At 37.0% G+C, this 13465-nt stretch overlaps 2 protein-coding genes across 6 annotated transcripts; one reads left to right on the top strand and one right to left on the bottom strand.

Moving 5' to 3' along the window:
* Positions 1-9: 9 nt before the first annotated feature.
* Positions 10-13096, bottom strand: LOC132702492 (mitochondrial protein C2orf69 homolog). 5 transcript variants are annotated; one of them, XM_060671153.1, is made up of 6 exons: positions 10699-10826; positions 10136-10340; positions 9641-9810; positions 7787-8113; positions 7562-7735; positions 7247-7501 (listed from the first exon to the last, which is right to left on the bottom strand). In XM_060671153.1, the coding sequence occupies exons 2-6, from the start codon at positions 10330-10332 to the stop codon at positions 7335-7337; spliced, it is 1035 nt and encodes a 344-aa protein (XP_060527136.1). In that variant the 5' UTR covers positions 10333-10340; positions 10699-10826; the 3' UTR covers positions 7247-7334. The 5 variants fall into 5 exon arrangements, with proteins under 5 accessions (XP_060527138.1, XP_060527137.1, XP_060527136.1 ...); XM_060671150.1 differs by having other exon boundaries at positions 10136-10527; positions 10581-10819; XM_060671151.1 differs by having other exon boundaries at positions 10581-10819.
* On the top strand, positions 11019-12865 carry LOC132702491 (stress-activated map kinase-interacting protein 1). The gene is made up of 7 exons (XM_060671149.1): positions 11019-11137; positions 11190-11582; positions 11639-11786; positions 11875-12014; positions 12068-12313; positions 12370-12570; positions 12617-12865. The coding sequence occupies exons 1-7, from the start codon at positions 11065-11067 to the stop codon at positions 12811-12813; spliced, it is 1398 nt and encodes a 465-aa protein (XP_060527132.1). The 5' UTR covers positions 11019-11064; the 3' UTR covers positions 12814-12865.
* Positions 13097-13465: the final 369 nt, after the last annotated feature.

The raw sequence follows: 13465 nt of genomic DNA, 5'->3' as shown, positions 1-13465 counted from the left end.
ATAAAAACATTTTTCATAACTTGCGATTTTTACTTCACCCGGTAATTCAACATACCGCGATCTAACTAAACGCATTGAGGACCTCGAAATGAGTCAGCAAAGTGGGCGGAACGCCCTCGAAATGAACAGAGCGTTTAATGTCACACCCCAACTTAACCAATGTGTCCGAAAACGTTTTCTCCTCCTTTTTAATCCACGGACGCCGGTCGTCGTCTATCTGGTAAGGAGTCACGTGCACGTGAACTCTTATACCTAAAATAACAAAAAAAACGATACCGCTGCTGCCGCATACGCTTCTACACTGCTGCCAAACTTACTCGAAGATGCTAGAGTTTCGAGAACAGTTTTGGAAGTGACCCAAGTGTTTGTACCTCCGGAATGACCGCCATCCAGCCAATACATGTCCTCGATCCTGGCCATTACGCCAAAAACTTCCTCGTCCTCCTTTGGGGCCACTTTGAAATGGTGAAACTCGTGTAGAAACTGATTTAATACCACGCAACCCTTACTAAACCCGATCAGTTTCAACGGGCATCCATAGAAATTGTTCCTGCAGATCGAGACGCCATCGGGCGCGTTGCCCGACTCTCCCAATGCTTTCGCGGACACTCGTAGTGCTTCTTCCAGCTCTGAATCGCTCGATTCTTGTAGCGTGCAGGAAGCGTTTTTGATCAAACGATCCAGATGTCTAAGAGAATTGTGATTGGGCGTATGATCCGGCACGCCGAGCTGATCGCTCTTTACGAAGTTTTGGAAACAGCTGAACGTCTTAAAGTCCATTCTGGATGGCTTGATCACCAAAACGTGACATTCCGGGAAATGCCTCTGGATCACTTGCGCCGTGCGCTCCAAATTCCATTGCTTATGACGTCTGTTGTCCCTGTGGGCTTCCATGTTTTCTGTAAAATCCTACGGGATTTGATAAAATCTCAGTGGCAAATCCGTACGGCGGTCCAAAGAAAATAATGTACGGAATGTTAAAAGTATTTTTAAAAAATAACCGCATTTGTAAGGGTCCAAGAAAAAAAATCAATTTTCGAAAGCCGTTTATGCGATCAAAAAAATTCTACGAAAGGACGCAGGCTATTCAGATCCACATACTTTTACTCCTGCGCCGATTTTCCTTAAAAAAAAGTGTGTTCCTTTTTTAACGAAAATTGACCATATGGACTATGTTTGTATCACATGGCGATATGGCCTGTATCGAGAGCAAAAGATTTTGTAATTAAAGTTTTCACAGGGTTGTGGGATACTCCGTGCTATATTAAGAAATGTAATAAGTGTCTCAAATTTGCGAATATCGACTTCCCATTCTTCGGGGTGGTGAAAGTCCATACCTACATCTAAACCAGTGGTGTTTTGTGTCGTAGACCCCTTGGCATGTTTCTCGATTTTATATAATGAAGTTCAGTATTAATAACTTAAAAACACATGTTAAGTTTTACACATTTATTGATTTAATTTCTATTAAAACTTAAAAAATAAAATTTTGTATCTGTTATATATAATAAACGTAACTTAAAAAAAAAACTAAGCAAAAAGTGGGATGGATGGACCTGATGCTTTAATAATAAATTATCAACATTTGGCGTCAATTTCGTAAGGTTTAATCCTAAATCTCCTCGGCTAATTACGTCCAGTCTGTTTCCTTTTTTCGTTAGAAGATTGGTGACAGTGCTGAACCTCTTTTACACTAGGTATGACGATGGAAAGGAAACTATAAATTCTTTATAATTTATTCCATAATACGAGTATGTTTTTTTGCAGCCAGAAATGCTGATATCCGTTTTTAAACTGAACTTTAAGTTCTTCATTTGTACTTAATTCTATCAGTTCTTGTATTAGGATATTCGTTTCTTCTATATCACTGTTTTAATTATCCACGGTGGTATTACCATAGTCAAAACATCCTCAAAACTAGTTTCAAAATTTAAATAAAGGGCATTTAAATGTCGAACGTAGGTTGAAACATGGTTTTTCTCTCATTTTGTCTGTGACAAATTAGGGAAGTGGGAAAATTCGCCTCGTTCAATATTTCGGTTCATTGGTTTAACTCTGAAAACAATCGCTGATAAGATGGACTTTGTTTTAATTAGGGTTAGACTGTCGCCTTGCAACTGCAAATTAATCATTACATTTTATAAATGAATCTGTATTTATATTACATATTATAACATTGTATAATGCAAGTAAGTAGATACTATCAGTGTATGTTATTTGCAGTGGGTCGATATAGACCACTTTGGGAATCACTGATCTAAACTGTAGAAGTTGGATGCAATCCAACCCGCAATGTACTTTTTAAACAATTTTAATTTTTTTATGTGTTATTTCTTGAAAACTATTTTGAAGTATTTTTTCAATTATATACAGGATTTTTTAGCCACGGACAAAATATTAAAAGACCCTGAAAATTATTTTTTGCGGGAATAAATTATTATGAATCAATTTGGTTTAACTCTTTACTGTAGGTTTCGATTTATCGCACAAAATGGGGGAGATATTTGAAAAAATCCGTAGGAAAATCACTATTTCTTGCATTCAATCTAAACGCGATGAGTCATTTTCTCCAAAAACCGTTACCGTATTGGAAAAATCATTGGCCAAGAAATGTGGGAGATCCCGAGCTATAACACTTACTTCGGATATTTTTCGATTATGTGTGTGTGCGTCGGTTATGGGCAAAAACCTAAAACACCCTGCAAAATTGCCGTTTTCGTGGGTAAATTATTATTAGCGGTAAATGAACAATTGTTTAAGATGGGATAATTGGGTTTAAACATTATCATAAATAAATAATTTTTCAATTACGGCTAATAATTTATCCACATCAACAGCAAGTTTACAGTTATTGCCCATTAGAGACACACCCTGTATATTATCGAAAAAATGCTAAAGGAGGGGGTGGTAGCCCTGAATCTCCCGCGTTTCGTGGTTCATGATTTTTTCCAATAGCGTAAATGGTTTTTAAGAAAATATTTTTTTTCTGGAACCATGCAGTACATCGTAATAGTAAATGACTTCAGCACGTCTAGAGATCGCGATATCTTTTACCAATTTTGATTTACGCCTAATAATTAATTTTTAAAAAGTACAAATTTCACGGTCTTTTAGATTTCTGTCCATAATTGAAAAACCCTGCATATGATCGAAAAAATGCCTGAATAGTTTTTCAGAAACTCACGTTTTTCTGGAAGTCAAAATAACCAAAGAAACATTTTCTTTTTTTTTTAAATACTTGGTAATATTTCATTCCACCCAATTTCTACTGTTTAGATATGGGTACGGACTATTAACTATTCCAAATTTGAAGTCGATAGCTGCAAATTTAGGACACTTAGTCTTATATAACACGGAATATCCGGAATACCCTGTACAATAGGTGAAAACCTTATAATACAAAACTTTTAGCTGTCCATACGGGTTATATCGCAGTGTAAGACAATGAATGATAATAGCCTTCTAGTTATAGCCAATTTTTATTAAATGAGCAACTCTATTTTCAGTTTTTTGCGAATACCGCACGCACCCTGTATATTTTTGAAAATTACCAAGAATAAAGATTTATAGCACCGGATCTTGTGAGTCTTTTCTTAGACCCGTGCAACCGCGATTTTTTATTTTTGGCTTTTAAACGGCTTGAGATAGCGATTTGAAATTTGGAAGGGTTAATATAGACTGATTGTCCAATTTTGTGACAATATGTAGTTAATGGTTGCACTTCCGGTTTGAACGCAAACGACAGTAACTTTCGAATTTTAAATGGCATAACCTATATTTTATGCATTTTTTGATTCAATAGATAATTCTACGTAGGATAGGACGGTTTTTATCCTTTTTTTAAATATTTATAAATGCTATTTACCGAACCATCTGATTATGGGTGAAATTGTAAATGAAACCTTTCTTTACTTTCTGATGGCAAATGGCATTTAATATAAGGAACTATTAATTTTTTAGGATAACCTATTTTTTTCAAATAGCACCCTAGGCAGCTTGTACAGTTTTATCTGGTTATCGATTTTGTCGAATTACAAGGGAGGATGTTGGCTGCATTTGACATAACTCCAGAAATGTTAGGAAGCGTTACAGCGAATGTAATATTTAGAGCCAGGGAGTGTCGTATACAAGAAGGAGGACATTTTGAAAACACTCTATGAAAGTTTCATCTTAAAATAAATTGGTTATTAATTAAATATCTATCGCATTTATTTAATTCAAATAAATACAAAACTCCGGTTCCAAAATAAATGAATGTGATGTTTTGTGTCAAGCTAAAACTTGTCTAACTTGTAACAACAAGTTAAAATACCACATTCAAATCTGTATTAAATGTAATATTTACAAACTACCTGCTACTATATACACGGAAAAATGACAAAACCTTAATTAATATTTTTTAAGGGTGTATGTAATTTATCAAAATTGGCGTCAAAAATGTGTTTTTCTGTGTTTAAGCGTGTAGCATAATTAGAATTTAGACTATTGTTTTTAAACGCTCTTTTATATCCGTTAATGAGTTTCTGTAGACACTTGATTTTTGAGATTTTGGACGTTTGGTTTTGTTGTTTTTTAAAAATGTTCCTATTGTGTTGTTAGTTCTGAAAGCTATTTTTAAAACACATTTTGACGAATGTTTTGAAACTTTTTCACTGGGTGCTACTATGTATGTAATTGTTTACTGTTGTCTGGATTTGTTTTATATTTATAATTTTATCTATAATGGACGGATTTTAGACGTTGTTCAGTGCAATTTGTCTAATGACATTAAGTTCTTTGTTGTAATTTTCTGTTGAGAGTGGAGTATTAAGAAGTCTGTGTATTAACGTTCCACACAGATTTTACACCAAAATTTGCAATACAAAATTCTTTCGAATTAATCAACAAAATGAAAAATATCAAAATCATTTCTAACGCAACAAGTCTTTTGATGTACAAAACTTATTTCCCAGTATTCCACCTATGGATGTGATAGATTTAGTAGATTTCAGTCAACTTGGAAACAGGTTAACCCATTGGTGAAACAAAACTTATTAGATTGCTTAATAGTATCTTTAGACCAAAATTATTTTGAATTTAATGGACAGATTTACATCTCTAAGGAAGGTTTCATTATGGGAAACCCACTTAGTCCTTTGTTAGCCGAGATTTTTATGGACAATTTGGAAAATATCATACTAGAACATCCTTTAGGTAAAAGTTTTCTATGGTGGTATAGATAGGTGGATAATGTCTGCTTTGTTCGAACGGAAAGACGATCATATTCTTTTTTAAATTACATCAACTCATTATATAATAGTATATAATTCACTATCGAGATTGAACAGGATAACTCTATTAATTTTGCTAGACTTAACTATTATGAAAACGCAAAACAAATTAGATTTTCCATAAACCTTCAAACACGGACACAGTCATACATAACAGCTTAAATCACCCTTCTAAGAACACAAAATAGCTGCATTTGTCAAAATGTGGTTTAAAAATAGCTTTCAGAACTAACAACACAATAGAAAAATTTTTAAAAAACAATAAAATGAAATGTCCAAAATATAAAAATTCAGTTGTCTACAGGTTGAAATGCGGATCTTGAAAATTTATATTGGACAAACAGGTAGAATCTTTCAAGAATCGCATCAATGAACAGAAAAGAGTGTTTAAAATCAATAGTCTAGATTCTAATTATGCTACACACTAAACACAGAAAAACACATGTTTGACGACAATTTTGATATTTTATATACAGCCACAAGTAGAAAATTAAATTTATGGGAAGCCATGGAGATTAACAAAATGAGACATTCAAATGTATTGCTTAACGAACAATTAGATTTAAATACCTCTCCTTTATTGAACTTAAATTCTCACAACAACATTAATTAAGGTTTTATTGTCATTTTTCGGTATATATGTATAGGAGCAGGTAGTTTGTAAATATTACATTTGATAAAGACACGGTGTTGTCAAAACAATTGTCGTGTGAAAATATATAATTTCGTGAAAATCTGAACTTTTAGTTCAACTTTCATATCGACATTTTCGAAGTTTTATTTTCTAACAGATTTTCAAAATATTATATTGAATCATCATAAAAAGTGACAGATTTGAAAAGAAAAAAAAAATTCTATTCTCTGGTTATTTTGAGTTTCCAGTTAAAGGTGAGTGTACGTATACATACAATACTTAAATTAGTTTTTGATTGTATTCCCGTATTCCGAAGCATTTCAACTGTTTACCATAATAAAAAACTTTCAACAAAAAATTCTACAATACTTAAATTAGTTTTTGATTGTATTCCTGTATTCCGAAGCATATCAACTGTTTGCCACGATAAAACACTTTCAACAAAAAATCTAATCCTTGAATCTCTAGAAGAAACTCCCTTCAATTTTTTTTTAAATACTAATCTGTTTTTTTTCTTTCCACTGCATGAGCTTGTCGAAAGTTTCTTTTACATTTTTAATCTTACCGACTTGACAATTAATAATGAATAGAACCAAAGCCACCTAAGTAATATTTTGTTTTTATAAAAATATATTTACTTATCTAGTTTTTTCCTTCCTGTGAGCTTATTTTTTAACGGATTTTGAAAATTTTGGTGTCAAAATATCGCAAAAAAAGTATCGGTTTTAAAAAGTTTTTGTTCCCACTAGGGCGCTATTAGAAAAAACTAGGTTATTCTAAAAATTTAACAGTTCATTACATTAAATGCTGTTTGTCATCAGACAAGTAAAGAAATTTTTCCATGATCAGGTGATCCGGTAAATAGTATTGGTCCACAGCCTCCTAGACAAAATTTTGCAAAAATTAAATAGAAAGTTAAAAGAACAAAAAAAGTGAGAAAAACCATCCTATCCTACGTAGAATGATCTCCTGAATCCAAAAATGCGAAAGTTACTGCCGTTTCCGCTCAAACCGGAAGTGCAACCATTGACTACATATTGTCAAAAAATTGGACATTCAGTCTATATTAACCCTTCCAAATTTCAAACCGCTATCGCAAGCCGTTTAAAAGTTATAGAGTGTTTCCATTTTCTTGTGTCACCCGGTAGATAGTAACCTGAACATCCCCGGGAAAAACGGCCGCAACGGTTGGCGGAGTCGAAGGCGCTCCGGACGGGCAGTACACGACGTCATTTTTCCGCGCTTCGAATCCTTCCACTTGCAGCAAACGCAAGGGCCGCCCGGGCTGCACCTCGCTGCCCATTTTCCAGACTCGGATCACATGTGCTGCAACAAAGCAGAACGTTTTTTTTTTACCTGCAAAGCCGCGAATCCTCAGGGGTGAAAATAATACGAGCCGGTTTGAACAACATTATTTTATTAAATTCGGTTCAATAGTCGTCGTATTCGGCTTTCTGACTTCTGCATTTTCGGCACGACCGTTGCAACCTCAACTTAGTATCTTCCAGGCACTGGTTAAAATCCTCCTGCGTTTCGTTGACCTTGATGCGTATCTCCTCCCTCATCAGATTGTAACACATCGCGACCAATCCGAGTCCTTAAATAAATACGTTCAAATATATTCGAAATAAAAGGTCTAAAAAGGTCACCGTCTCACCTAAAAGCATATAGATGAAGTTGATCACCAATTTCGTTTGGTTACCGTGAGTGGAGGCGGAGACATCCGCACCGGGAACGAGATCTCCCATGCCGAGCTTGCACAAGCTGGTCACGCAGAAATACGTGCTGTCCAAAAACCCCCACTGTTCCCATTCGCTGAACATGACTGCGCCTGCGCAGAGGAACCTTACAACGATTGATTTCACACCGCGACGGTACCGACCGGTCAAAATGTAGGCCAGTATCACCCAGAGGCATGCTGTCGACGGTACCACGATCCTTTTCGGCGGTGCGCTGTCGTCCTTCTCCGTCGAGCACTCGTACAGCCGCCTGTAGCCCCACTTGAAACAGCCCGCGAATATTTTGCCCATGTTTTTGAAATACAACACGTACAGTGGTATGCCGAACAACGCGTACACCATGGTCAGTATTTTGCCCGCCGAGGTTTTCGGTACCATGTTGCCGTAGCCCACCATCGTGATTATGCTGAGTGAGAACATGAGCGCCGCCGGAAACGTCCAGATCTCTTCGAGCGGCCGCTCATCGTAACCTACGACAACCACCGGGATAATAAACAGGTTCGATAATCAGACTTACTGAAACAACCAGCAGACAGCGTTGCAGACGTTAAAACAGAACATTGGGACAAGATCTCAAAATTTATTGATCTGAAGAAAACGGGATCAATAATAAATAATTAAAAAAGTTACGTTTTTTAATAACAATTGTTTGCGAAAAAAAAAAGGCAATGAATAGATTATGAAAAGTTGAGCCAGGAAAGTGCCAGCGGCTTTGCACTAGGTTCTAACCATTCGAACTCTACAGCCATTCACTTAAAAAAAAAAAACAAAATACTCATTTTCAGGTCTGTATTACTTCAATCTTCTTCTTCGAATCATGCATACAAGACTTTACAGAAAATGCGAATAGGTCAGCGGATTCAGTCAGTTTGACTTTAAGAGAGGGTTTGGAACCACGGAGGTCATCTTCAGACATGAACTCCTGGTAACATATCTACAAGAACTTGGATTGGACGACAAAGATATAAGACTGATTGCTAATCTACATTGGCACCAGGCGGCTGAAATAAGTCTTCAAAACTCAGCAACAACAAAGGAATTTGAAATAAGGAAGTGTGTCAGGCAGGGCGGCATTCTATCCCCAATGCTTTTCAATCTCTATGTGAAGACAGCTTTCGCTGAAATAATATCTGAAATATCTGAAGTATTACAGTTAATGGTATTACAATTAATAATATACGCTACGCTGACGACACCGCAATAATAACCGATAATGCCAACGATCTGCAACAAACCTACAGAGGGGCCTAACCGGAATCTAAATTTCAAATTCAGGTACAGAATGGTTAAATGTTAAGTCTGGTTGGTTCTTCTGTACGGAGCGGAAGGGTGGACGCTTAAAGCTATTTCTATCAACCATATTGAAGCGTTTGAAATGTGGACTCTGAGACGGATGCTAAGATACCCTGGACGGAACGTGTCAGAAATGGGGATGGATTGAAAGACCGAGAACTCTTCGAACCTATTAAAAAACGAAAGGTCTCTTACCTGGGGCGCATTATACGGGGAGCGCGATATGAATTTCAACGCCTAATACTACAGGGAAAGATTGAAAGTGGAAGACGAGGCATCCGAAGGAAAAAGTTGTCTTAGCTCAGAAATATCCACCAGTATAAGTGACTTTCAGTCGCTCCAGGAAGCTGCAGTAAATATACTCGTATATGATAATGAAAGAAGAGGACGCCTAAGCAGGAATCTGCATGGCACCTAAAGAAGATTACTTCAAAACAATTATAATAAAACTGACAATATTGTGTCATTGAAAACATTTTAAAATGATTAAACAAGTCGGAAAACGTAAGCAACTAAATTTTCAACCTGTGAATTAAATACCTCTCACCTCAATACATCAAATCTATTACATCGGTGCCCTACCTTGCACGTTATACAGAGATAATTTAAAATGTTTTTGCAAAAATATTTTGGGTTCTGTAAGCTACCTAATATTTTCCGTTTGTGCCTCAATATGCGTCGTGGACGGGCCTGGAAATACGTACCGTGCCTGAAAATCTGCACCAAGTCCGATTGATACTGTTTGAGCACTTTGTTCGCGTCACTATCAAACGTGTACTTATTGAACACATTGTTCACCACCGCCACTTTAAACAGACTCCTCACCGTGCGATTTCGCATCGCCATGACTTTGTGGAGCTGAGGGTTCTCTGTACTGTGTCAACAAATAGGAGAATGGTGTAGTATGGATATCAGTTATTGAAACGATTTTTGGGCCTTAGAAGTGAAATTTCCGCTAATTTAGGAATTATTGAAGTATAAAAACAATTCTTAGGTATTGTTTCGCACCTAAACTTTTAATTTTTGGTGCAACGAGATCCATAGTTCACCACAATGAAGATAAACAGGACGTTAATTAAGTAGTACAATTTGTTTATTTTAATACACAATTTAGTTTTCTAAGTAAAATTACAACCTACAATATCTGTATACTTAATCATCACCCTGTCTGGACAAAATAATCAAAACAGAGGAATCACCTCCGCTCCACCCTCATGAACCCCAACGCCCCGATCATGGTGTAGCACAAAATGAGTGCACCGACTCCCACTTGTGTGCACATGAACGCAACTATTTTCCTACAACAGTCTTTGATTTTCTCCCTTGGCCTGTCGTGTTTGTAGGAAATAGCGGGGCTTCGAGCTCTGGACACGCCGCGCGATCGTCTCCCGTCCATTTTCCCGACTGATTCGTCATCGGAAAACGAGTGCAGAAAGAAATCAGCACGTGGCTATTTTTAAACCCGCAATGTTGTCTTTCGAAGGTGTAGGGGGCGGAGATTGGAGCTTTGCCAGTACTAGACGGCGCATTTTTTGAATGAAACAAGACAGGTTTTGTGTAATTTGCGTTAAACGAAAAATTTAGTCGAAATCTGGAACGGTAATGCCTATTCAAAGTATAAATAAATCTTTTGACGGTATTTACCTATTTCCAGGCCGGCGATTTTAATATCGGACTTGCCGGCAGAAATGCTTTAAACTTTTAAAATTTTTATTTGAATACAGCGAAAGCAAATGAATTACAGAAACTACGCTCATATTACCGAAACGTTCCTTGCCGACCAATCTGGCTAACGACAATTCTTTATAGATAAGTGCGTTCGTATTTTCTAAAATATCAAAACCGCAACCACTTGAAAATAACAGGAAAATTTTTATTTATGAAATAATCATTCTGTGCCACTGAAACCGTTATAGCCACTTTCAAAGAGGTGAGATTAATCCTGGTTTAAATTATACCCGGAAAGCACACTTCTTATTCAAAAAAGGCCATAGGTGCATTACGAAGTTAAGCACAAATCAAAGAACACAAAATGGAATGTGACGCTTTACTTGGCACGCTCCCCACTAAAAAGAAAAAGGAGAAGAATCTAACCTATTTATCTTGGATATTGTAAACAAACAAAGTAATGGCTCTATACGATAACAAATATTGGCTACTTTCCCACATTCGAAATTCGTTTATATCGACAGATGATACGGGTAAGAAATAAACGAATGAAAGTTGTCCATTCTATTGGTAATTTCCATGTAGGTATGTGCGAAGTCGTCATGGTAGGCGAGAGCAGGCGAGTTAAAGATCGTATCTTGAACAAAGAACCTTATGCCGATCCTGAGTCGAGCGAAGGAGAAGACGACGAGGTCGGTTCTTACAATATTCAAATGGATATGGAATTTGGACTTAGAGAGCGCTCGATGACGGCCGCCCGATTAGAAAAATTAGAGTACTATTCGAGGAAAGCTGCCAAAATGAAACACCTAAAATGGGAAATGAAAAAAGACGCGGGAGACAATGGCGCGTCGGAATTGTTTGTTAAAAAAGCGCAACCAATTCCGAAACAGGCAGTAAAGTCAAGTCTGACTGCTGTTCTAAAGAAATTTACCAATATGCCCCAGAATCCTTATATGGACTACGCGAAATTCGACGGTAAAAAGCGGGAAATCGCACGGAAATATTGAGAATTTGGAGTATCTTGTTTGTAGGACTTGGCCAGATCAACATAGCCACCAGGAAGTATCGAATTTTTTTAACAATGCTGCCGGAAGAGCAACGAAATTATCCGATTGAGGTTTGTTGTGTCGCCACGGCGAAAATATCTGAACTGATTGGACTGATCCTGTTGAAAGTCAGGTAAAGATGGCCACTTTAAAAGAATACAAAAAATATTCCACAAAAAATACCCAACTTCTGAAAAACAAATGTTGTTTGTTCATTTTAGTACAAAATATGCAGAGGCGACTTTAAAATCCGTCTCCAATTATGGTTTATTCATAACAGAGGAAGATGGTGAAGTCGACAGAGATTTTCCCGCCTTGGATTCCAGAGAATGTATCGCCAAGTTTGGATTTACTTGTTTAGGTAACCATAATGGATTCCTTCAAGCATTAAGAATCCTAATAAGTGTTTAATAGGACTCGTGGAACACAAGGAACCTGTTAGGAACATCTCCTTTGATTGCATGGAAGATCTCCCCTCTTCGCCAGAAAGCTTAGGTGGGAAAAAACGTACCACCTCAGCTTCGAAAGCGGAAGAAAACAAACAAATTAATGACATGATGTTAATGGATGGTCACAACAGGGCGATGGAAGCACCTTTATATAAATCTTACAGGGTGAATATCATAAACAAGGTCAGGCAGAAGAGTGAGGTTCATTTGGGTGAGCCCAATTATTTTTGCGCCTCACCTCATGCTTAATCTATTAAACATTTTTAGGGATAAGCAGCGAAAAATTGGAGATCGACCCCGTGGCCCATACCCATTCAAAATTTCAACTGGTTAAGCAGAAACCAGTTAGCTACCACATGGACATGGTTGCGTGGTGTGAGGTCCTCGATTGCAAAGGACCCAAAAGCACCTTCAGGATTTTATATTCCAGCGCGTTTGGAGGAAATGATCGAGGCACAGTTTCGCCCGGTAGGTGAAAAAAAATTATAAATTGCGATACGACGCCGTTTTGTAGGATCCAGTTTTCCACCCACTTTTCACACGTCGCCCAGTTTCAAACATTTCGACTTCGAAGCGGATAAGGATATTGCGGATGAAATAATCGAAAAGGTCAAGCTCATACTGGAGCTGAGGTCAAGCGAGGTCAAAAAGGAGTATCTGGATGCCATACGAAGAAAAAGTTTCGGAAAGAAAAGAGTTTTCCACCTATAGTGTGATGTATTTTACGACGTTCGTGTAGACAGAACAAATAAAATCTGGATTGACGCGAACTATTTTTGTTTTACTATAAAAAATTACCACTGGTTGAAAGTCCAAAACTTCTCAATAATTCAAGTATTTAATGAATGTTCCACCTACCTTGTATCACTGGAGGTATTTCGAAAACGGCTGCCTAGCCAACACAATCGCGCATGACTTACTAACCGCCATTTTCGAGAACCCTGTAAGTCACAGATCACCGAATTTGACTGGTTTGACAACCGCGGTTGTTTTAAATAGAGTCAATAAATTTTTTTTACCCTCGCACAAGTCACGTTTTACTTGTTACAGCCATAGATAAAAATTCATTCCTACGTATGTTGTCATACTCGAATCGCATCGAAGTATTAAAACCGCAATTTAGAAAATTACTTTACTCGAAATCAGGAGAAATGATATGATGATGCCATATTGGTGACACCAGCTTATGCTAAGAAAACTCTTCGTGTCGTTGCTAACGCAATCGTGATCTTTGTTTAATAACTGTATATTTAAATTCCACACGCTATTTCGTTTTAATCAGCGACTTCCACGCACACTTAACTCGTTACCCCAAAATGAGATCTGTGCATACTTTAAGAAAATAACCTGTCGAATTGAAAAA

This window comes from Cylas formicarius, unplaced genomic scaffold (assembly GCF_029955315.1).
Source record: "Cylas formicarius isolate icCylForm1 unplaced genomic scaffold, icCylForm1.1 PGA_scaffold_5__7_contigs__length_24384050, whole genome shotgun sequence".
Lineage (NCBI taxonomy): Eukaryota > Metazoa > Arthropoda > Insecta > Coleoptera > Brentidae > Cylas > Cylas formicarius.
The sequence above is the reverse complement of the archived record's forward strand: the minus strand, read 5'-3'. Positions and strand labels throughout refer to the sequence as shown.